The sequence below is a fragment of the Lutzomyia longipalpis genome, chromosome 3 (assembly GCF_024334085.1).
Source record: "Lutzomyia longipalpis isolate SR_M1_2022 chromosome 3, ASM2433408v1".
NCBI classification, from domain to species: domain Eukaryota; kingdom Metazoa; phylum Arthropoda; class Insecta; order Diptera; family Psychodidae; genus Lutzomyia; species Lutzomyia longipalpis.
This window is the reverse complement of record NC_074709.1, coordinates 15,582,422-15,606,988: the sequence shown is the minus strand read 5'-3', so window position 1 is coordinate 15,606,988 and position 24,567 is coordinate 15,582,422. Positions and strand designations below refer to the sequence as shown.

The window sequence follows — 24,567 nt, the reverse complement described above, 5'->3', positions numbered from 1 at the left end:
GAAGAAAAAAACATTGAGGCATCATCTTACAGATGGAATTAAAATTTGCGGAGTAATTGGCTTCTTCTTTAGCATATATGGACTTCTATGTATTTCTTTTGGGGCTCCTGTTTTGGAACATTATGAAGAGACAATCACTCTGGCATTCATACTCACGATTCTCACCATTTTTCCTCTGACAATATTTTTGGGTGCTAATAGTTGTCTGCACTACTTGTGGACTGATACCCTGGAAATCAACAATCAAATTCACAAATCTTATATACTGTTGATAAAAATCTCAGCAGCGGGAGCAATTTTTGGAGCTTGGAGTGGCAGCATTGTGGTGCCTCTTGATTGGGATCGACAATGGCAAGTGTATCCAATTCCAAACATCATCGGAGCACTCCTTGGCTACTCTCTCGGAACTTTGACCATGATGAGCCAAAAGCTCATCTCGCGCTTTGTACCATCATTTATATTTTTACCTTGTAGTGGCTACTCATAAAATCATTCAAAACTATGAACTAAGAAATAATTGTGTAGTGGAGTATTTGCTTATACACATTGCATCGGGAGCATTAAGTGCCGGAGGTGAGTCAAGAGTTAAGCTACTTTTCTACAACTTAATATATGTGTGTCAATACGTAAATTATTGTAACCATATTGATAGTGCCAGTATGTAAAGAATTATGAAAAAAAAATGAAATAGCCATTATAATAGTCTTTAAAAACAATTAGAAGGATGAATTAAAAACAAAGTCTAATTTTACTGAAAATAAAGTATTTAGTTGAATTCTTGTGAACTTATTGAATTTGTTTGATACACTTATTAAAAATTCATTTATTCATTAATCTAAAAAAATATCCCAAAGATCGTAATGTCTTGTACAGATTGGTAAAAGATGAATAAAATTAAGTTGCAAAATATGAGTCAGAGAAAAGAAGGTCAAAGACACAACTTTCGGGTATATTACAAAAAAAACATTTTGTCTCTTTATTATTTAAATTATATACATACAAAGATTACCTAATAACTACTTTAAAAAAAGAATTGGTAAATAAAATGAATATGGAAAAATGATTTCATGATCATTTTTGCAACATAGTTTGTGAGTTTTGATCTCCAAATTAATTGACATCTTTTTGCGGTAAGAGTGTAGTTACAGTGAATCTGCCCGTGGCCCCATAAGAAGTTCAATGGCAGTTGATTATACTGTCGGAAGATAGTGTTGAAATGAGTGGTTCATCTTTGCTGATCATTGGCGGTGAGTTTTGACTGATTATTATAGAAATTGGAAAGCCTCTATGGAAAAAGAGGTGTAAGCTCAACCGAGAAGAAGAAGCTTCTTGAGTTTTTTGAGCTTAAAGAAGGAATTAGGATCTTGTGGGTTGAAATTGTCCGCTTCGTAAACATCCCCAACGACTGTCTCATCAATTGGTACGGCAGACACAATGACAAAGGCCAATAAGCACACCAAGAGAGTCTGCAAAGGGCAAGAAAACACATTGATACAGTTTTGGCTAGTCCAAATAATTACACTCTCACAATCACTTTCATACCACAAAAATAATTTTCATGATGATGTTTTTTTTTGGTAATTCTGCACAGGAAACTGTAGAAAAAAAATCAGTGTCTATAGAAAGATGCTTCGAGTTCAAATCAGAGTTAACAACTGTGCTCCACCACTTGCGAAGATGGCTTTATATACCATGCGAGTCCTTGTCGCGCCAGTTGATTGCGAGCTCGATCAGCATCTCGCGCCCGGTGCAGGTGAGAGCGTGTGCACCACACCACGCCAAACTCCTCGGCTTTTGGCATTCATAAAGCATTCTGGTTGACAAACAACTCGTTAAAGGCTTACATAAATTTGATTTTTTTCGGACAATATCTTTTCCTGGTCTCATCTGTGAAAAGCAAACATTTTCCAAATTCATACCTTTTTGTTTGCCAATGTAGTTAGTATAACGAGAGATCCGCTGTTTTTTTTTTAGGTATGAAATATTCATTTGGATTTTCATCATTTGAGTATACCTATATCCATGAAGTACTTCCTCTAGCTAGCAGTTTTGGACATAAAAATAATTTTTTTTTGATAATTTGCTACTAATTGTAATGTATTTTTATAAAAATAAATAGACCGTAAAGAAATTGTTAAGCAAATTAAAATCCCAGTTTACACAGATATGTACTGTACATTTAAGTCTTATTTTAAATGATTTGAATGGTTAAAGATATTTACAATATCCACAATATGCTATCATTTAATATTGCCAATCATAATGAAAAGCAATTTATACTTAAGATTTAATTAATTACTGCATGATTAACTTGATACGTTTATACTCATGATTTAGACTCAAGTGAATCAAAGATTTGCTCCTCATGATTGCAAAGTTTATATATGTACATACAATCATATTCGTTAAAATAAGATCATACATACCTACAGTTAAAAAAAAGTCAATCATAACGCGTTCGTGTTATAAGAGTTGATATATACCTACTACAACGTCGAGGGGTCAATCTATGCGTTCTAATTTAATTCGTAAGCAGTATTAGTATGCCACGATTTTGGTATACCAACTAATATTTAAATATCTTAATATAATAAAGCTAAAATGTTTGTTTGTCTGTCTGTCTGTCTGTCTGTCTGTTTGTGGCACATGAACTCCTCCGAAACGTCTGGGCCGATCTTGATGAAATTTGGTATGGGGGTAGAGGGGGTCAAGACGAGTTGCAAGCGCTATGTGGGATTCCACCCCCTCCCCCCTTTATAGCGACCCCACAGAAAAATTGATTTTTTCCCATTTTCTACCTGCTGAAGGGTCAGATAACGGGATTTTTTTATTTAAAAATTTTTCGGGGTACCGTATTATTCATCCCCCTTACTAATATACGCCCCCCTATAAAGCCTAAAATGGAGTTTGCTCATACGTGATTGGGGGCTTGGGTTGACTAGTATTTATCTATTGTCTTTGATCTATATAATTTTTCAAAAAAAAAAACAGGATACCAGGAAAAATTCTGTGGATTATTAACGATGGCATCATATAGAATGGAAAAAAAATCTTAATAAATTCAATGCTTTTTGCGCAAGTTTTACCTTAATAAGATTAAAAACATTTTTTATATAATTTATATTAAAATTTCTAGGATAAGATACTAGGTACACAATACTTGGAATATTTCATTTTAGGCCCGGAATAGAGTTAATGAAGTTCAATAGAAACCTTGCAGTCATAAAAGACTTAATGTGATTATATAGGTACTTTTTTCTTTTACATTAAAATATAAAACATAGACTTTCAATCCCATAAACTTACTTATATATTTTTTAAATTCAAGTTGTCTATAGAAAAGTTAGATAATCAACAAACTTGCAAGCTTGATAGTGATTAAGATAATTTAAAGCCCCTGGGAGAGTGAAATTGAATAATCACTCACCTCTTTCAAAACTCCGGCTATTTAAATTCTTTGGAAATTTTCAGTTTTCACATAGCTAAGTCATTAATTAAAACAATTCTAGATAAATTCCAAACTTACTTTTGTTTATGGGATTTTTTTACGTTTAGAAAATAATATTGTTTACTTTTATTTGGAAATTACAATTATATACGGAAAATAATTTTTATCCAATTCATTTGAAAATCTTGTGTACCTACTTTTTGGAGTGTACCTACGTTTTCATTTAACGACCCCAGAGTACAAATATAATTATTGCTCATATGAGAGAAAGTGTGCGGATTGACCCCACCCGCTTCTATGCAATATTTTTTTAAGATCAGGAAATGGTAAAAAAAAATATGAATGAACTTTACGTTACCAAATGAAAATTTGGTGCTAATATAAAAAGCAAATATAGTAAGTAATATTTTTTAGAGATATCACGAGACATTACTCTTTAATATTTACTGAGGGAGTGATTGATAATTTTATTTATTTTTCTCATAGACTCCAGAATTATTATAGGTGAAAGTGAAATCACATCTTCAAACAATTATTATGTAAATTTTTTGTAGTATGTTCCTAAAGTACACTTCAAGCAAATTTTACAAAAAAATGATTGCATAAATCATTTTCGGCACTAATTGATGACGCGAACTTGCAGTATAAAAGATGGTTGATCTTGCAACTTGATCTCATTTATGTGTGTCTCTACAAAACAATGAAAGCTTGGAGGTCAAAAGCCCAAAAAGAAAGTCAAGTTGATTTTTTTTTGTATAATAAATTGTGATATAATTGAGCTTCTGCGAATAAAAGGAGGTTTCCATTGAAATTGGATTTTTTTAGTATCTTTACACGAATTAAACGCTAAAGTTAAGAGATATGTCGAAAGCTTAGGCCATTTTGAGAGGTTCCCATCAAACTTTATATAAAATTTCGTATCCAAGTAACAAATTAATAATATTTATGCCTTAGAGCGCTTATAGCTAAATTGATCACCCGTTGTCTAATATCCTTAACACCCTACCGATACCTACCTAATACCTAAAATATATTGAAATCTGACTATATCTGAATTCTGTAGGTATAGGTAGTTTAATTGTATTTTATGATACTTACTTAGGTACATACATTTAGACATGGAAGTTGATAAAGTTCTGAGAATAACTTGAGCCTTCTTTTATAGATCATTAATCATTATTAAACAGTACCTCTATATGTTGCTATGAATTTCCAATTTAATTTTTTCTGGAGATTTTTAAAAATTTTGTTAACAAATACTTATAATTTAATTATAAATAATTCAATGCAAGTTGAATCCTATTGCAGCACATATTTTCTTATTCATGACTTCACGTCGAAATTTTGAGCGTTTGTCTGTCACTCTCCATTTCACCCACACCCAAGTTCCCAATATGCGATCCGTGTGCAGAAGCGCTGCTTTGTTTAATTAATTCACACTCGAGAAATCTCTCCTAATTGTTATGATTGTACTTCAAGTTAATAATGAAGAGTTGTGTAATTTCTTAGACTCCAAAGACACACTTGCGACTTTAGATTTTTTATTTATTTTCTGTGTTCATTTTGGTAAGCCTATAGGATAAACTTTATTAAATAAGTCATTTATTAAAGTCACTTTAATAAAATAAAAGCAAATAAATATTTACCGTACAGGTAAAACTAAACAAAAGGTAAATTATTCTTATTATCCTTCTGTACTTATCCTTTAAATGTTATATTTTGCCGATGCAATAATTAAATAAGTACTTTTGATTTGTGAAAACCGTCATAATTTTTATGTGGACTAACATCATCTCATTTTCAGTTATATTAAAATTAGATTCAAAGTTTCGTAACCTGAACTCCATTAAGGTATTTTTACTTGTACACAAAATGTTTCGATTTGATAGAATCTTAAGTCAAAACATCTTGATTTTCGCATTATCACTATTTTTCGCAATGTTGCAATCTTTATTACGATTTCTACCATTTCTACACGATCTCAGCATTTCCTTGATATCTTAAAATGATATCCAGTACCTAATCTGGACCACTTTAATGTCTACATGGTCAATTTCCCTTTCATTTGATGAGATATTACGTTATCATTTTTTTTTTAAATATAAAATATAACATTTTCTTTACCTACATAATATCCAAAACTTTCTGACCCGCTCCACATTTTGTGGGCAATTAACGAAATTTCACCTGTAGGTTTTAAAAAAAAACTCTCGATTCTTTTTCGTCTTTAGTTTTCTTTTTATTTCACAATATTATGGGGCTTTTTTGGAAAGGGAAAGTGAAAACTGGAATTTCAAGTAATATTCTGAGATTTCGCTAGTGTTGTATTGTGGTCATTGCAATAAAAAATCGCAGCTGTAAACTGTTTCTATCCCAACTACATTATTAAAAAAAAATTGTTCGTAATCGAGATCAATTTTTTTTAGACTGCAAAGACACCATTGCTGCAGCATGGCACTAATTTGAACTGATAAAGAGATCTTTTAATACAAAGAAACTATTGACCTCCTCTTCTTGCAACTGCATTTCAGAGATCGTCGTGGTAAACGGCCATGACCCTGTTTCTGTTTGATCTTTAACTGCGCTTTTAAGAGGCATACAAATTGCACAAATTCCAATACGAAATTCAGCGTAATATGTAAATCAGCTAAATTCATTTGTCCCATTGAGCTTGATCATGTGTAATCTGCGTAGTGCTAACAAGAATTTAGCAATAAATCCTTGAAAATGAGATTACACAAAAAAAATGTTGTAAGTCTTATTCGATCATTCAGAGCAAATAAAAGATTTATAATAAGTAATAGTTTTCTGAATTATTTTTTTGTGAAAAAAACAGCAAAATGGTAATAAAGTAAGTTACCTCTATCGAATAAATGCAAATTATGTATATATAGATTAAAAATTGCATAATAAGTAGACTATCAAGACTTATTGATAAAAGTAAAAATAATTAAATATTTGTCGTATATGTATGCTATGCTTTGTCACTTTGAAAAGAGGTAAATTAAACTGAGGCGTGAGCTCCATTCATCATACACAACAATTTATTTAAGGAATTTCCAATGTTGATTTTCCAAGAAGCTCAAGTTGCGTAAGAGTACCAAATTTTTACGTAGAAAAAACATTTTCCTATTAAAAAGCAGGAAATTAAAATACCATAGTAAATATTAGAGGTATCTAGTTTTTACTTCAATAATAAGTGCCTAAAATTAAATATTTGGAAGACAATTCCGCAGATTTCTTGAGGAAACATTTCATAACTCCATTTAACGGCTCTAGCTCACGTTTTTGATTTATCAAAGGTACATAAATCATTATCCCGCCATACGATCGTCCATCGTCCGCGATTTGACACAATTATGTATTCAGTGTTTCATGTGGCGTTGGCAATGTTTCATAAAAAATGTTTCAACATAATTTCTGTACGAAGTGACTGGCGAACCTATCACGATTAAAGTCGAATTAATGAAGAAAAATAAAATTTACAAAAAAATATACTAAAGTTTTTTGAGAAAAACCTAAAATATTCAATATTACAACAAAAAAAACATCAAGATTGGTTTTAGGATAGTGAAATTGTGCACAAGTGACAATGTTTTCCCTCAATTACCATAGTCAAGTGAGTTTTTTTGGTTTATTGCATGACCTTTCGTCAGACAGCATTTCTTCACGTAGGCATATAAGACAAAAAACTGACCACTAATGCTTTTCTATCATGACATTTCCAGCAAATACTTTTCCACCTAAGTCAAGCAACACCCAAAAGAAATAATGTTACCCTAAAGAAACAGAAAACGAAGAAAAATGTGGTTACACAGCATCATAATATCGATAGGGCGATTTTCTGCCCAATCAGTTTTGCCGAGGTCATTCGCAACATGCGTTATTCTCCGTTTCCTGCAAGTCAAATGCTATCAAACATCAATCTGGAACATCTATGCTTTGTTCTTTATCCAGAAAAAAGGGTACTTAAAGAAAAATCCCAGTTTTCCGTGAGTTACGTTCCGGAAGATTCGTTTAATACAAATCGTGTAGGAAGTAGGGTAATAGCAGAAATTTCGGGAAACCTTTTGAGTAAAAAGGTCACTAATAGTCTTAAGACCGGCATACAGATCCGTAGCTTTAAGACTGATCGATCAGTTGTTGCTGAGATGAAAAGGAATCCAGGCATAATGTCTCGAGTCCGGGATGCATTCGGTATGTTTTTTTTTTTAATTCTATTACCAGTTTATAATTTTTTCGTATTTTTATGTGTTTTAGGTCCAAATCGTAGTACTACAACACTCGATTCGCCTAGTCCCACATCTAGTAGTGAGACGTTGACTAAACTATTACAGCAAGTAGATGATGCGGGGGTTAATGGGGAGCAGAAACAAAGACTAAAGGTGGCCTTTGCCGAAGGATACCTAGCTGCAAACAATACCGATGGGTCCAAAGGTAGCCGAACGATGAAGTACCTCAAGGTAAGTCACGACAATTCATATTAGACCCCTATTTTTTTAAGAGAATGATTTTCAATTATTTGCAGGTACTTCAACAGATCGTTATTATATTAGTATTTCTCGGAATTTTCTTCAGTCTCTTCTCTTCAACAAGTGGCTCAGTCTTTAGGTAAAAACTTTATTTATACATACAATTGGTTCGTATTCAGCGACCCAGAAATCCTTGAAATCGTTAAAGCAACAGTACAAATTTCAGAGATTTCTTGGGATCTGAATAGGACCCATTATTTTTTTTTCGTAGAGATATTTAAGAACTTTTTGAATTTCATTTATTTTGATCAGCCATATGAATTATTCTCAAGTTCAAATTCTAGTTGTAAATATTTTCTTTTATGTTTCTTCATAATAATTGACGCAAAATGGTAAATAAGTAATTCCCAAAATAGGATTCAGCTAGGCAACCAAGTTGAAGTGGACCCTGAAGAAATCAGTGTTACCTTTGAGGATGTCAAGGGCTGCGACGAGGCAAAGCAAGAATTGAAGGAGGTGGTGGAATTTCTAAAAAATCCTGACAAGTTTTCCAATTTGGGAGGAAAATTGCCCAAGGGCGTACTGTTGGTGGGACCCCCAGGCACTGGAAAAACTCTCCTAGCACGTGCAATTGCTGGTGAAGCTGGTGTGCCATTTTTCCACGCCGCTGGACCGGAATTCGATGAAGTTTTGGTGGGACAAGGAGCTAGACGCGTTAGAGATTTATTTAAAGCTGCAAAAGAGAGAGCTCCGTGTGTAATTTTTATTGATGAGATAGACTCGGTAGGAGCTAAAAGAACCAACTCCGTACTACACCCATATGCAAACCAAACTATAAATCAGCTTTTGTCCGAAATGGATGGCTTTCATCAAAATGAGGGAGTCATTGTTTTGGGCGCTACTAATAGACGAGACGATCTAGATCAAGCCCTTTTGCGCCCTGGACGATTTGACGTAGAAGTTGTGGTACCGACACCAGACTTTGGAGGACGTAAAGAAATTCTCACACTTTACCTGGCAAAAATTCTTCATAAAGATATCGACATTGACACCCTAGCGCGTGGTACAACAGGTTTTACAGGAGCTGATTTGGAAAATATGGTAAACCAGGCTGCTCTACGAGCTGCCATTGATGGAGCCGAAGTGGTAACGATGAAACACCTTGAGAGTGCTCGTGACAAAGTTCTTATGGGTCCCGAGAAAAAAGCCCGCGTGCCAGATGAGGAGGCAAATAAAATTACGGCTTACCATGAAGGTGGGCATGCAATAGTTGCGTATTTTACAAAAGAATCCCATCCAATTCACAAAGTCACAATTATGCCACGGGGTCCCTCGCTTGGACACACATCTTATATACCAGAGAAGGAACGCTACCATGTAACAAAAGCTCAACTTCTGGCCATGATGGATACAATGATGGGTGGTAGGGCAGCAGAAGAATTAGTTTTTGGACCAGAGAATATTACATCCGGAGCTGGAAGCGACCTCAAGCAAGCTACTTCAATTGCAACGCATATGGTTAAAGACTGGGGAATGTCAGAAAGAGTGGGCCTACGCACCATTGAAGGTGCAAAAGGATTGCAACCCAGTGAATCTCTTGGTCCCAATACAGTTGAGCAGGTATGTTATAATACGTCAAATGTATGTATATGTATGTAGCTATAAATATATTATATACTTTTTTTCGGAAGAAATGCCTAAAAAAATTCTGATTTTTTCAGGTTGATGCAGAGATTAAAAAAATTTTAAGTGATAGCTATGAGAGAGCTAAAGCTATTCTTAAAGCACATCCAAAGGAACACAAAGCCCTTGCCGAAGCGCTCCTAAAGTACGAAACGCTCGATTCTGAAGATGTGAAAGCCATCATGGGAGGTTCCAAAATTTCACAAGAGTCAAAAACATCATAGAGATTGAAAAAAAAATAGAAATAAAAAGGATGATTGAATTGAATAATCTAATTTTAAATAAACCCATGAAACTAACCATTTTATACCTATTATTGTGCGCTCGCATTTTAATTTCATCGAAAAAAAATTATAATTTTCCTATTTAGAGCTTGATTTTCTTTTTTTAACTATTTAAATGTTGTTCTATAGTACAAGTTCTTTTCCACCTTTGTTTTTTTGGATAGAGAACGCGTTTTATCTCAAAATTTTAGTTGAATGAGAAAATTGAAGTTCTGCATTTTACGTTATCAATTTTTGCGATTACAAAAATTCGATTTTCCACAGCATCTATTTTAATTTCACAGCTTTCCACCTAAAGGCTCCCTAAATATGTATCGATAGGGACCGACGGTACAGACTTCACACCTGGTTTTCTTTTTATAAGCTTTATCTGCCACCGGCGGGACATATTACAAGTACTATGCGTTGATACCACTTGAAAAACCAATTTTTTTCAGTGTTTTCAGTACGAAAAATTTGCGATATGTATGTGGATCTCTTCAACGTCATCAGCGCCAGTGACGGTTACTTTTGAAAGCTGTGACACTTATTGTTATGTCAAAAATTAGTTAAAGAATTCATTTTATCCATGTTTTCCTTGAAATTCTAAAATTTCTAAATCATTTTAGCTGATATTTATGCAAGTTACAGTGTGGTCGTTACTTTTGCTTGGTCTATATCAATAACTGCATGTGCAGTGTAAAAAAATAATTGTACGCTATTGAAAAAACACCCATACAATTTCCTAGAAAGCCAACTTTCGCCATACGAGGGATTCACAAGGTAAACTTCCTGGGAAACAGAATATCTATGTACCATCAAAACCGTGAGTGGAATAGTTTTGTGAAAAAAATGTCACCAAATGAACACATACATTTACTATACACATTTCTCTTTATGTATTTTTTTAATAATTTATTTTATGCTTTAAATTTCTGCATTATGAACCATCTAAATTTTGTATTCTGATAATGGTTTCTGCGCTTTTATTTTCTTGACATTAACTCACGCTAAACTCTTCTCAGTATGTTGCAATAATTTTTTTGTGGCTTTGGATAATATGGATGCCCATTTTCGACACAACTTTCAAAAAATTGCATACCAAAGAATTCCTAGTCTACTGTTCCGCAACACATAAATTCCCGTTATATCACTTCATGAAACCATTAATCTTGCGCGTGTTTATCAGCTCAACTCTACGATGATGTACAGTTGAAGACCTATAATCTTTATAAATTTCGGCTATATAGTATTGATGTCATGCATTTTAGCAAGAGGGAATCTACTCACTCAGTGAACTTAATATGAATAAAATAATGGCTTGTCCAATATTTTTTTCCGATTAAAACTCATTAGAAAAATATGTTAAACTATATAGGTACCTATTTATATGTTATGTGTATGGAAGTTGTTATCCAAAAGGAAATTTGGAAAATCATTTTCTTTTGTTGAGAAAAGAAGATCATTATCGGAAGTTACTTTTCACTCTTTCTCTGGGAAAATATGCCAAAATAAAATAAATATAGGAAACATAGCAGCTTAAATGAGAATGACAGAAGAAAATTCTAGCTCGGAGGGTAGAAAGGAACTCTGTCCTAAAGAACAGGACAAAAGATCCTAAATTCACAAATCTGACCGAGAGGACATGAAATGAAATATAAATAACTGAATGAAACATAGCTAAAACTGCTATCTGAGCCTTCAACAGGTAAAGAAATGAGAAAGAAATCAATTTTTCTATGAGGGCGCTATATTAGGAAGAGTGGCCGGAATCCCATATAGCATTTGCAACTCGAGTTGACCCCCTATATCCCCAAACCAAATTACTTCAAGATCGGTCAAGCCGTTCCGAAGGAGTTCATGTACCACTTATGTCACAGACAAACTTTTCAGCTTTACCTACATATATATATGAAGATGATAATTAAATAAATAAATTCATAATATTTATTAGGTATCTATTATATGTATAACAAATTAATATTTATATTGTCAAACGACTGCAAAACTTTTATGAAGTCTTATATGAGTACCAACATTCACCAACATTTTAAAATAGACTTTATTAGAGAAAAGGTTAAAAAAAAGTCATGTGAAGCGTGTCGCGATATTTTTTTCTTTAAGATTGTGTGTCTCAATATAGCGTCTTCGTTTCTTATGCACTTTTAGATGTGATTCTTTTTTCTATTTTTTCTAGTTCAAAAATAGATTAAAAGTGAGTGACATCTCGGTGCGTCGCTGAAGATGCTGTGTGGAATATGTTAAATGCAACATACAAGAATTTGAGAATCGTGTGATGTTTATTTTAATTTAGATTACCTTTAATAATTTCAGAATTTACAAATTCTGTTTAACCTAAAAGTCTAAAGCCATAAAGCCTCATATACATTTAGCATTATGCAAGAATTTGTTTTAGGCATCTTCTTAATATATAAAGCTGAAAAGTCTGTCTGTTTGTGGCACATGAACTCCTCCTAAACGGCTGGGCCGATTTTGATGAAATTTGGTATGGGGGTAGAGGGGGTCAATACGAGTTGCAAGCGCTATATGGGATTCCGCCCCAACCCCCCTTTATAGCGCCCCCACAGAAAAATCGATTTTTTCCCATTTTCTACCTGTTGAAGGGTCAGATAACGGGATTTTTTATTTAACCTGCTGGCCGCCAAGACCTTGGAGCTTCCTTAGAGCGCCAAGGTGGGGTCGTTGAACGACCCCAAGAAGGAAGTCGATTTTCTCATAAACTATAAAACCGGGAACTGTCGGGTCACTACCTTTAGACTCCTTATATAGTCCTCTTGCCCCTTGCATCACAAATTCGCCACCCGGAAACACGCAGAAGAAGATATTAGGGAAAAACATTTTTCACTCCTTTTTCACACTTTCTTCGTGAGAAATTTGCCACGAAGTTGACCGCAACTGCTATTTTTTTTCACTACTTCCCCACATTCCCCTCACTTCCCGCACCGTGATAAATGGCAATATTTCTCGAATATTCTTTATTGTTTTGCACATTTATATGCTTCTAATTATGTTTTATGTTGTTTATGTTACTTATTCGCGATAATTCTGACACTGAGAAGGTAAAGTGAGAAAGTAAACACAACCCTTCAACCCCTTTCAACCATATGATTTATGATGTGACTAACTTCATTCTGAGAAATTTTCCGCAGCATGGCCGTTACACCAATTTTTGAATTCCCTTCTTCTACATTTTCCTTAATAACTTTTCATGTGGTGGACGGATTGAGCTGAAATTTTTACACAACCTCCTCAGATAACCAAAGAACTTATTTCCAAAAGATGGGAACGCTATCTTTTATATTTATTGAGTTATAGCACGAAATATAGCGCTGGGGTCGTTCAACGACCCCGCTTGGCGGCCTAGAGGTTAAAAAATTTCTCGGGGTACCGTATTTTTCATCCTCCTGCTAATATACGCCCCCCTTTTATCTTAATATATAAAGCTGAAAAGTTTGTATTTGTTTGTTTGTTTGTGGCACATGAACTCCTCCGAAACGGCTGGGCCGATCTTGAAGAAAGGTATGGGGGTAGAGGGGGTCAATACAAGTTGCAAGCGCTATATGGGATTCCGCCCCAGCCCCCCTTTATAGCGCCCCCACAGAAAAATTGATTTTTTCCCATTTTCTACCTGCTGAAGGGTCATATACGGGATTTTTTTATTTTAAAAATTTTTCGGGGTACCGTATTATTCATCCCCCTTAGAATATACGCCCCCTTTTAAAGCTTAAAATTGAGTTTGCTCACACGTGATTGGGGGCTCGGGTTGACTAGTAGCTTATAATGGAGTTTGCTCACACGTGATTGGGGGCTCGGGTTGACTATTGACATATGTACTGTACATATATTGTAAAAGTATAAAATTGAAAAATTCCTTGATCGTATATCTGTATGGTAGTTGTATAGTTATTTCAAATATTTAAAATTGTCGATTGGCTTTAATATACGCCTAATCGCGATAGATATTAACTAAGAAAATTACTTATGATTCTGCTTTATTTTGCCTCTCTCATTTTTTTTTTCATGCACTGAAAGATACACAAGTGCCGTAAGACGTAAGGGGTCAGTTCATCTGTCCACTTACTTTTTTGTGCCTTACTGTTTCTTATTTCGCTTTCCAAATGTCGCTGAATTGTTTACCATTCATTAAGACGTGCAATTTACGAGGAAGAACATGATCTTTTCATATACACACATTTTTTAATTCACACGAGATGCAGTTTAGTGAAAGAGTGTAAGTTTTTCCTTCATTTTCGATTTTATCTTAGAAAATTTGCACCATAGTTTAATGTGAAAATAAAATAAGAAAATTTGAACAACGAATAAAAAACTATCTCGTGTGAATGTATAATATATATTGTAATTATTTAGTTTTAGTGAAAGTTGCATTGAATAAAAAAAAACAAAAGAGATGACGAGCGTTAAATGTAGACGAACAGTTTGTGAATCAAATGTTTCAAGTTATCTATTAGCTGTGATTCTTTCTTCAAAGAAGCACAGCTTCTGTGTACACTCAAAAATCCAAAGTCGTCAGATCGGGCTCAAACTTGGGATGACCACGAATTAGGGTCCCCACATTCCAAAAAACGTATGCGCCAAAAATCGGTCCGTCCGTCCGGCCGTCCGGCCGTCCGGCCGGAACCTTTCGCTAAATTACAAGAGAACGGTAATAGATAGAGACTTGCGGTCAACGGCAAAGTTCATATATCGACTGGAAGACATCCGATTATGAAGTCAAATCCCACCCCCCACCCCTTCGTCCGCCATTTTGAATAACCTCAAAATTTTGTTTTCGCTATATCTCAGCCCCTGTAATAGGTAGATGTCTGAAATTTTGATATGTTGTAGGGGCCATCAAGACCTTTCCAACGATACCTCATTTTCGAAAATCGGTCAAGCCGTTTATCCAATATGGTCGCCACAATTTTTCATCGAAAATCGGCCATAACTTGAGAACGGCTTGACCGATTTTGATCAACCCGGGGTCAAATGAAAGATATTAATGAGCCCTACAACTGCTCGGAACATTGCAAGTTCAAAAAATGACCGCAAGTGGCGCTAAAATCGAAAACAAAATTTTCGATGAGTTTTCGTTGAATATCTCGAGCACCGCTTTATAGAATTGCTTCATATTTTGATATGTTATAGTTGGCTATAATATCTACCACCATGCCAAAAATGAAGAAAATCTATGTAGCCGTTCCGGAGATATCGCGTTTTAAAGTTAACATGTCATATCTTGAGTTGCATGACTAACGCCCCGCGAAGCGGGGCGTTTTATATATACCTACACATATAAAAGTAAAGTGAAATATATATATAAATGTATAGATATATACATTATATATACATATAAAAATGCAAAGATAAATATATATAAACTGCAAAGATAAAAATTAAATATAGCATGGATGGAACAGTATAAAGCGAAAGAACGGTAAGTAAAACTTACGGGCTGTGATTCTTTCTTTGTCAGTGAAATGTGGAATTGACGGAAAATTGGGGATGGGCAAATTTTGAGGAAGGCTTTCTCGCGTACCGAATCACAGCCAACGCCCACGATTAAGGCATTTCACAAAATATCTGCGCGTTGGCTGTGATTCGGTACGCGAGAAAGCCTTCCTCAAAATTTGCCCATCCCCAATTTTCCGTCAATTTCACATTTCACTGACAAAGAAAGAATCACAGCCCGTAAGTTTTACTTACCGTTTTTTATTAATCTGCTCTACCCACACCCTTTTCATAAGGTAACTTTAGGCGCATTCACCTGCAATTGTTTTAAACCATTTCACTCTTATTCTTCACTGCTGTCAATAAATAGATCATACAAGTCTGAATATAGATGTTTTGTCCTACCCTATGACCAGCATGTCGCATGAACTGCTAAGAAATAAACATCACGAATACACACTTTTTTATTAATTATCACTTAGATAAACAAGAAAGAACAGTTCCAATCAAATACAACTGACTGAAAACAGTTTAAAAACGATTATAATCTCAATACGCTCAATAATATAGGCTATAGTCGACTATTTTTAAAATCTGAGATTCTGATTAAAACATTGTTTGTGTTAATTTATTATTTAGAGAAAGGATATAGGTAAGTCTGCAGGCTAAGTTACATACCATTGTGATAATACCTCGGTCCCAAATCGGCTCTATACGAGTTGAGGGAGGACTTGAGGGGTGGAGGTGGGTTAGAAAAAATGAGATTCAAGACTAATATTCCCCTCCTTTTTTATTGAAGACACTTTTAAATACTTTTATTGATTCATTACATGCGATTTGTGTAATGTAATAAACAATAAATCTTTTTTTATAATATTTGATGTTATGCTGAAGTCAACGACAAATTAATACTACAATAGTTTTAGTTGTATGCACTGTGCATTCTAATAATATTTTTGTGTTTGAGTTGACTTATTTCTGTGTATATTTATTTTGCTTCCTTAAAGTGTCGTTGTTTTTTTTAATCAAACGATTTACATCCAACACAGTTTTAAAAAAACTTAATTGTTGAGTTTGAAAAGAGAAAATTCAGAGCGTGATAAATTTTAAATCAATATAAAATTATCTAAAATCAATCTATCATATAAAAAATGCATTTACTTATAATAATAACTTTTTTTATCTAATTTTTTTTAAACCGATACTCGATTTGTCACTAAGTGAATCATTATTAAAAATTAAATTAAGGTCTTTAAAATATAAATGGAATTTAAACTAAATTTAACGCTTTAAGGACCGTAATTTAGCCAGAAGGCTGATTGTACTTAAAACAATTTTCGCGTGTTATGTAGTTTGAGCCTTGAGCTCAAATAAGACATTTTTAGCAAAAATATTCTTTTGTGATTTCAAAATGTTAAGGGACCATAAAAACATAGTCCTGGCTCAATATTAAAAATTAAATATTCAAAATTAGATATTTTTAAAATCGAGTCTTAAAGGGGTCAAAATTAGAAGGATTCCATTTCCAAACTCGACAATTTAAAGTTTTTTAAACCCTTTTGCGTCCACATCAAACATACATATATGAAGCATTGAAACATACATAATATTATGTTATTTTTACTATATATGTATTTTGTGGATACTCTGAGAGAGAGAACCCTTCTCAGTGAAAATCGTTAATTGCTCCATTTCTGCGTAAATGTACTTGTAACTTAGAAAAAAGTTTAATTGCATGACCCATTGGACGGAAAAGGGTTAACATAACACTCTTTATAGTACAATCACAAACTGTGATACTATGCAAACTCTATTTCTCGTTAATAGAAAGTGAAGAATGAAAAAATCTCCTATTTCCTTACAAGATTATAGAGTATGGATAGTACCTAATGTACATAGTATTAATGACAAACAATTTAAACCAATAAGATTGATGCATAAATCTTTATTTTTGCGACAGTTTATTGACATCCCTATTGAAAACCAGTGAATCTAAAGTGGAAGAGAAAAATTGCACTCCGAGAAAATCGGTTTGACTAAAAATTGGTTAAAACTTATTATATTTAAGGGATGAAAAACTAATAAACTGATTTTAAAAGGATAAAGACTAAAGTGTGATACAGAAGTAAAAGTATCATTAATCATTGCATCACCACCGCGTCGACTTTACTTCTCTGACAATGACACAAAAAATGCCACAAGAATCTCACATGGAAGAATATATGAGCATAAGAATGTGACACATATTGCACCAGTGTCCACAGATTGTCAAAAGTTCGTGGTCAATACTCAAAAATTTCTCCAAAATCGGGACAATACTCGGCAGACATCACCGGCGAGTGTTGGGAGTGATCATATTTCGAATTCATGTGGCCTTTGTGTCTTTATGCCTGTTGTCTGCACGAAACGCAACAATGTGTCGTGCGAGCGTGAGTGTTCAGCAATAATAATTGACGATCATCCACCAGAAAAGGCTCCAAATCATATTTATTCCTTTAATACATTGGAACCTACAACAGTCGGTGTAAACAAATTTTTGCCACAGTGTGAGAATCAAAGTATGGACAAAAGTGTGGATTCCATCGGGAGCTGCTCATTAGATGTTGATGCCGAATCGACTGATTTTTCAGGTATCCAGACGGTGCTATTAGTGTGTCACTATAAAGAACATTCTTTGGTTAGGTATTTTATGAAAGCATTAGTTTATTATATTTATTTTGCACATCAAATAAAATGATACCTTAGGAAATATGTTTCGTACGTCTCCCATATGAGTCAGTAAATTTTTTATGTTCCTCCGTTAATAGTAAATATTTACATATCATATAACAATATCATGAAACTCCGAATTTTAGTAGACTTGACAATAGCATTTACTATTAATGTACCTATTCTTAACCCCTACTATACAACAAGAACTTGAAAGACAGCGGGGATATCATCAACCAGTTGAATGTTATGGCTAGTTGAAAGAAAAAAAGCTAGAATTTTGTCAATAATTCCAAAATAGTTTTCGTAGATAGTAATTAACTCATACCGATTACTATAGGAATAAATTTTGATTTCAACTACAAAAATTTACTATGGGTATTAGGAAATATAAGGTTGGTCATGCCAATTCATCTATAACACCTAAACATTTTCTCTTTAATTGAAAAAATAGCATTAACTACATAGCAATTCACGAAGTATAATTTCCCCAAGAAAATATATCCGACTTTGAATCCCTCATTGAAAGAATTATACGTGATTAAATCTCAAAACAAGACATTACAACTTCTATCATTCAGACTCAGATTTTATTACAGGTGGTCGCTCTCAGTCTATTGCAGCTAAGATAAGCATATTGTAGAAAAACTTAATCATAGTCATTACAACCAAATAAGTTGTAAGAATTTACATAAGAACTTTATATAGTTGAGATTTATCGGACAACTTTTAATTTTGAGTACTATCAGATGCTGTGCTATCTTTTCCTTGAGTTAAAAAAGAGGGAGAAACAAAAGTAGTGTTCATGCAAAATTTCTGTAATTTGCAGTTCTTTTGATTTGATTTGATGTAGAACCAACTTGTTTTTTATGGTAATAACCATAAAAAAACAGATTTAAGTCTTTTTTTTATTCCTGGTTCCATCTAAATGATTTGCTAGTATCATGTATTGAGAATTGAGTATGTAGGAGCAACTGGGGTAAAATGGTGAATTTGAAAAAAAAAAATACTAAAAATTAAAACCTATCTCAAGAAGCAGTGGGAGCTAATCTGTCTAATTTTGTCAGTAGTTGCACTTCATACCCCTGCCTAAGCCTAGAAAGTTTCATAATAATTGATCCAATATTTTGGCTTTTATTTGAAAAACTAATTTTTCGAACCTCAAAGTTACTCTGACCTCTCAACTACAAATTAAATTTTGGCGAGATTCTCTGCAATTTTTTTGATCCAAATGCATTTTTAGACAGTAACTATTGCTAACACGAATCTAATCTGAATTTTCCAAAAAAAAAATCCGAGTTTTTCCGTAGAACACTTATATGTAGTAAAAAAACCGCTTGGGGCAAAATGGTGAATTTGGTGTTTTTTAAAAATAACTTTTGAAAAAGAAAAAAAAAATTTGCCTAATCACCATAACTATTACTTACGTACAATTTATGATGTTTGATCACTAACTATTATCAATTTTTATAAACTAAAATTAAAAAAGGTAATTTCTCAAATTCAACATTATTTTTATTTTTTGTATTTTTTTTATTAAAAAAAAAGTTTTAATTGGTACATAAATCTCTCATTCTCAGTAGGTATTATAGTCCCTTGCTAAAATAATTTCATTAAATTAAGATAAGCCAACAAAAAATGCAATTGATTGTTTTACCCCAGGATTTTTGGAACAGGCAAATGTGTAAGGGTTTGGAAAACACCTGAAAAAGCATTTTCCCTTTTGAGATAGAAAAAAATCGTTTGAAACAAAAATGTAGCCCGCAAAATTTCATATGAAATAATTGTAATGGGAAATCTTCCACGGAGTTCAGGAAAAATTACCTCCTACTACCTATTCATTATTGAACTTTCATAATTAAAAATATCAAACATATTACGAAAGTCAATTATAAAGCGTCCAGTTATAAGATTGATAGATTGAAAAGTTGATTTTTTTTAATTCAATAAAGTGATAGAAAAAAAATTCATTTCTCACGTTTTAAAAGATTACAGATTTTTTTTACTAGTTTTGAAATAAGCATCAATTGATTATATTTCCATAATTTTCCAGGTTATCTTTTAAATGGTGACTTATTGTTTTAGAAAAAACAGTTTTTCGTGTTTTTAGTCACACGTGAATGGTTCTAGAAATTTACGATGTGTTGAGAAAGTTCTAGAACTCTAAGTTCAATTTTTCCAAAATTAGTCAGATAATACAGGAGATATAGCTGTTAAAACAGCGGCAATATTTTATAAACGACTTGGTCGTTTGTCAAATATGAGTTATCGATGAAAACGTGTTGTTAAGCTCTACCTAGCATATTAAAATTTCAAACCTCTCTCTGCAAGAGAAATGGTTGACTGTATTTCTGAATGGCGAAAGATTGCCCATTTGAATTTTTAAACTTATGAAAGAATGAAACTTTACATTAGAAACACATTTATACATAGGTCATAGAAAACTAAAAACTAGAAATCTCTATTACCGTTTTTGAGCTATAAAACAATGTATAGGTGGAATCCAGGTCCAGACCGGCGGAAATATACCTATTTTTTCAGTATAACCAACTAATCAATTGTGTATTTATATATTTTAAATAGCCATATGCCTATACCTAAGTATATACTATTAAATTTTAATAAATTAATTAATATTTATTTGCAGACACATCTGGAAGTTTCAATTTACTCACACCATCAAGCGCTAAAGATTTTCCACGGGAATTCATTACGCGTATCCACGAGAGAAGTCAGTGCCCACCGTTGCAGTTTCGTCAACAAACATCTATAGTCCTGGATTTACAGTCGGGAAGGGTTAATACAATATTGTCTGGAGAGCGACAACAGGTAATCGTGGAGAAACCTCCCTCCCCAGAAGAGGAACCTAAAAAACCCAGCTACCTAAATTTGGCGTGCTGTGTCAATGGGTATTCGTATTTGACAACATATGATTCAAAAGTGAGGCAGAACATCAATAAATCCAGAGAGGTGTCACCCATTAGACCTATTACTGTTGCTTCCTTACAAACTTACTCCAAGTTGGATTCTAGTGGTGAGATAAAAAATCCTCCTTTTCCTTTCCTATGCAGTGCATTTTAAACTTTGTAATACACATATATACCTATCTTAATAATAAACATCCGATTGAATAGATATACCTACATACAATAGTAGCATATATAGTTACATAATTCATTCATGAAAAACCAAATTTCAACTACCTACATCTCAAATTACAAAAATATGATTTCTTGCTAGAAATTAGACATGTGTTTCATCCGCTTTATCAGTAATTTATTTGTTTATTTTTTGCAGGTGTTAAACGTCTGTTATTACCAACACAAGTAGCTATGTTTAAGCAATCTGGCGATTCTGTTGATAGCCACAAGTCGTTAATGTCCCCCGAAAAACGACTCTTTACGCAACACATGATAACCACGGAAACTAATGGGACCGTTGGTGATACTACTGACAATGCCAAACACTATCGAACTACAAAGTACATTCACCCAATGCCGTCAACTCAACCACTGAAAATGGTTATGGACAATGGTGGAACACAGAATCAATATAAGACAGGAAGTATAGCACAACATGTAGAAAGACTTTTTGGACCAGGAGCTTTAGCTCAAGGGTTCCACACAAATCGACGTTCAATGGAGAATGGCCAAATGGCGGTGCTTACGGAAAAATCAATGAACTCGCGAAATTTCTTTTCGCCTGTCATAAAAGTGAATAACAAGGAGCCAATTGAAAAAGGAAGTGCACAAGAAATAGGAAGTACGATGAATGCAGATGGGATGGAGAATTTGAAAGAATTAGAAATTGCTCTACCAGTTCTAAGGCACCTGAGACCAGAATTTAGGGAGCAATTGCCAATTTGTTCATCACCACGACGCTATATTCCTCCTGCGAGAGACAATCTCAGTAGTACACAGTTGACAAATGGAAAACGCAATCATCTTATAGAAAGAAATCATAATAACCAGACATTATTTAACGGAAAACAAGTGTTAAAAGCTGAGGAAATGCCACATAAGTTCTTTGAGGAAAAGATTGGAGATTCTGAGGAATCCATGAAAGAGGAAGATGGGCCGCAGAAAAAGAATAATAAAGATGGTAATTATTTTCTGGATGTACTGGCAAAAGACAAGACAAGGATCTTAAATTTGGCTGATAAAGTGGATGGATACATGGAGCTTATTGATGTAAGCAGTGGTTATTAATACAAAGTATGTATAATGATTAATATAACTTATTATTTACTAGGGTAAGGATGATACAGAAGAAATAATTGGATACCTAAGAGCTGCGTCGGGAAAAGCAAGACTTTTAGCAGCACAGAAAATGAAGCAATTCGAAGGACTCTGCAACAGCAACTTGAATCAAAAACCAGATGAAAAATTCCAAACGACATCCGATGATCTTCAAGGATTCTGGGACATGGTGATGCTCCAAGTAAACCACGTAGACTCTCTCTTTGACGAGATTGAAACACTCAAATCAAACAATTGGAAGGTACGTTCAATTTTTAATTAATTTTTTTCCTTATTCATATTTCTTATTATCTATTATAGTAAAAATTACTTGCCCCTTTTTCCTCGTGCTGTAAACTATAACTTATTTTGGTTCCGGGTTCTTCATCGGGTGGTTTGGGGTTGGGATTAAAAAAAAAACATTGATAAAACATTAAACATTAAAACATTCTCCCATGGGAACTAAAATAAGATACGCTTCACTGTAAACTTTAACTTTTACAAAAGAAGAGTCAGATTTTTCGAAAAGAACTTTTAATACTTTTCATAAATGTCATATTATGAATATTTTGTATTTTTTGACTTTGTACTAAACAGCAGAAAGCTGCTAAGGCTGCAGTACCACCACAAGGAGCCAAATTGACTAAAAGACCTCTATCATCGAAAAGTAATACCTCATCTGAACAATCTCAGACCTCAAAGAAGTCTGTTGCAGGAACTTTGGCTGCTCAGAAGCGAGAAGCACAACGTCAGCAACTTATGGAACTGAAACGAAAAAATCGAATGGTTTTGAATCAAACACAGAATAGCGACAGTGCTGATATAACAGAATGCAAAAATATGAATAAGATGTGAGATCACAAATACTCTTTACTACCCTCTTTCTCGAATTGTAAATCCTTATAAGTTTTAAAAATCTTTCCCAGTTGATTAACTCTCTTTTATACAATTAGTCCGAATATTAATTTATTAAACTTGTTTTCAAAAATTAGATAACGTAAAACATAAAGATAAAAATTAGGATGTGTAACAAAAGACTTTTTTTTTCTCAAAATTCGGCAGTAAGAATTTCAAAATTGTATTGTTTAAATTAAATTATCGGTTCAATTATCAAAAAATATTACATTTTATATTTATTATATCACATAAATGGAAATACCTACATAATGTTTTGGATTGTAAAGTAAAGCAAGTGAAATTGCATATACTATAGTTAAGCCATCACATAAATTACCAAAAAAATTGAATCGTAACATAATTCTTATGCAGATCATAATTTTCTCCAAAAAATAAATGAAGTGAAAACATGAAAAAAATGAGACAAAACAAATATTAAGTCTATTAAGTATTCCAGTATGGATGTATAAATAGGGCCAAGTTTTTCGGATTTATTTTTTTTAATTAACTTAAAGATACGTTTAGCTAAGAACATAACAAATTCAAATTTCTAATAAACAAAAATATCTTCATAAAAAAAGGTTAGTTAATATTTATGGATAAGTCAACTTTTTCGAGACGGATGAGCCTAACTGCTCCTTAGTATGAAATTCCGCTATTCGCACCTTCATAACATCTCCATAAAAAAAATGATCAGCTTCAAATGTTTGCTAACACGTGATTGGAGGATCTGGTGCACTAGTATAAAAAATAATTTAATTTCCTACATTTTTTCATCTATTGTATATAAATCAAATGAAGCTAATAAAGATCATTATGACTTGGCTCTATTTATCGATCATTACTGTATACTTAATATTTACAAAACTTTTACATTTTTCTTGTTAATTTCTTATGATGTTCCAATTGAATTTCTTTTATAATTTAATCATAACAAAAAAATACCTTCTATTCTATATGTTTCAATTGGAATTAAACCCAATTTCACTTTTTTATTTGAATGCCAACGAGTGGTTTAAATCCATTATGATTTTTCGCTGTAACCAATTTTTTTTTTTCAGTATGTGTATGCTGACTTAGATATGAAAATAATACGTTGAAGATTAAAGATAAGAGAAGTCAATGGAATGTTGATGTGCCTTTCAGTCACATAGGTTCTTTCACCTTTCCTCAAAATTAAAAAGATTAGTTGAAATTATTTTATATATTTCTACTTTAAATACATGTTCTTTTTTACAACTGCATTTTAAAAAAAAAATTATTAATTTTACATGAAAATAAAAAGTCAATATTTTAGATTAAAGTAATAAATTAATATTCATAAATATTGATTATATTATTAATAATATTTACATAGCTTTTTAATTTGTTTGAGTGGTAATATTATC

General features: G+C 33.1%; 3 protein-coding genes across 14 annotated transcripts; 2 read left to right on the top strand and 1 right to left on the bottom strand.

The window, feature by feature from the left end:
- Window positions 1-941: 941 nt before the first annotated feature.
- Window positions 942-15,729, bottom strand: LOC129793426 (uncharacterized). Of its 6 annotated transcripts, none has more exons than XM_055833433.1 (4): window positions 15,652-15,729; window positions 1,692-1,887; window positions 1,543-1,595; window positions 942-1,466 (listed from the first exon to the last, which is right to left on the bottom strand). In XM_055833433.1, exons 2-4 carry the CDS (start codon window positions 1,885-1,887, stop codon window positions 1,308-1,310), a joined length of 408 nt encoding a protein of 135 aa, XP_055689408.1. In that variant the 5' UTR covers window positions 15,652-15,729; the 3' UTR covers window positions 942-1,307. The 6 variants fall into 6 exon arrangements, with proteins under 6 accessions (XP_055689408.1, XP_055689411.1, XP_055689410.1 ...); XM_055833436.1 differs by having other exon boundaries at window positions 1,692-1,813; window positions 15,652-15,672; XM_055833435.1 differs by lacking the exon at window positions 15,652-15,729 and adding an exon at window positions 5,577-5,669 and having other exon boundaries at window positions 1,692-1,813.
- Window positions 4,944-9,902, top strand: LOC129793353 (ATP-dependent zinc metalloprotease YME1L). Of its 4 annotated transcripts, none has more exons than XM_055833291.1 (6): window positions 4,944-7,067; window positions 7,177-7,645; window positions 7,709-7,911; window positions 7,989-8,059; window positions 8,337-9,540; window positions 9,642-9,902. In XM_055833291.1, exons 1-6 carry the CDS (start codon window positions 7,041-7,043, stop codon window positions 9,825-9,827), a joined length of 2,160 nt encoding a protein of 719 aa, XP_055689266.1. In that variant the 5' UTR covers window positions 4,944-7,040; the 3' UTR covers window positions 9,828-9,902. The 4 variants fall into 4 exon arrangements, with proteins under 4 accessions (XP_055689266.1, XP_055689264.1, XP_055689265.1 ...); XM_055833289.1 differs by having other exon boundaries at window positions 8,322-9,540; XM_055833290.1 differs by having other exon boundaries at window positions 7,977-8,059.
- On the top strand, window positions 10,384-24,311 carry LOC129793355 (uncharacterized). 4 transcript variants are annotated; one of them, XM_055833295.1, is made up of 6 exons: window positions 10,384-10,649; window positions 17,296-17,965; window positions 20,692-21,078; window positions 21,342-22,234; window positions 22,296-22,544; window positions 22,880-24,311. In XM_055833295.1, exons 2-6 carry the CDS (start codon window positions 17,722-17,724, stop codon window positions 23,135-23,137), a joined length of 2,031 nt encoding a protein of 676 aa, XP_055689270.1. In that variant the 5' UTR covers window positions 10,384-10,649; window positions 17,296-17,721; the 3' UTR covers window positions 23,138-24,311. The 4 variants fall into 4 exon arrangements, with proteins under 4 accessions (XP_055689270.1, XP_055689272.1, XP_055689271.1 ...); XM_055833296.1 differs by having other exon boundaries at window positions 10,396-10,649; window positions 22,883-24,311; XM_055833297.1 differs by lacking the exon at window positions 17,296-17,965 and having other exon boundaries at window positions 10,387-10,692.
- The last annotated feature ends 256 nt before the right edge of the window (window positions 24,312-24,567 follow it).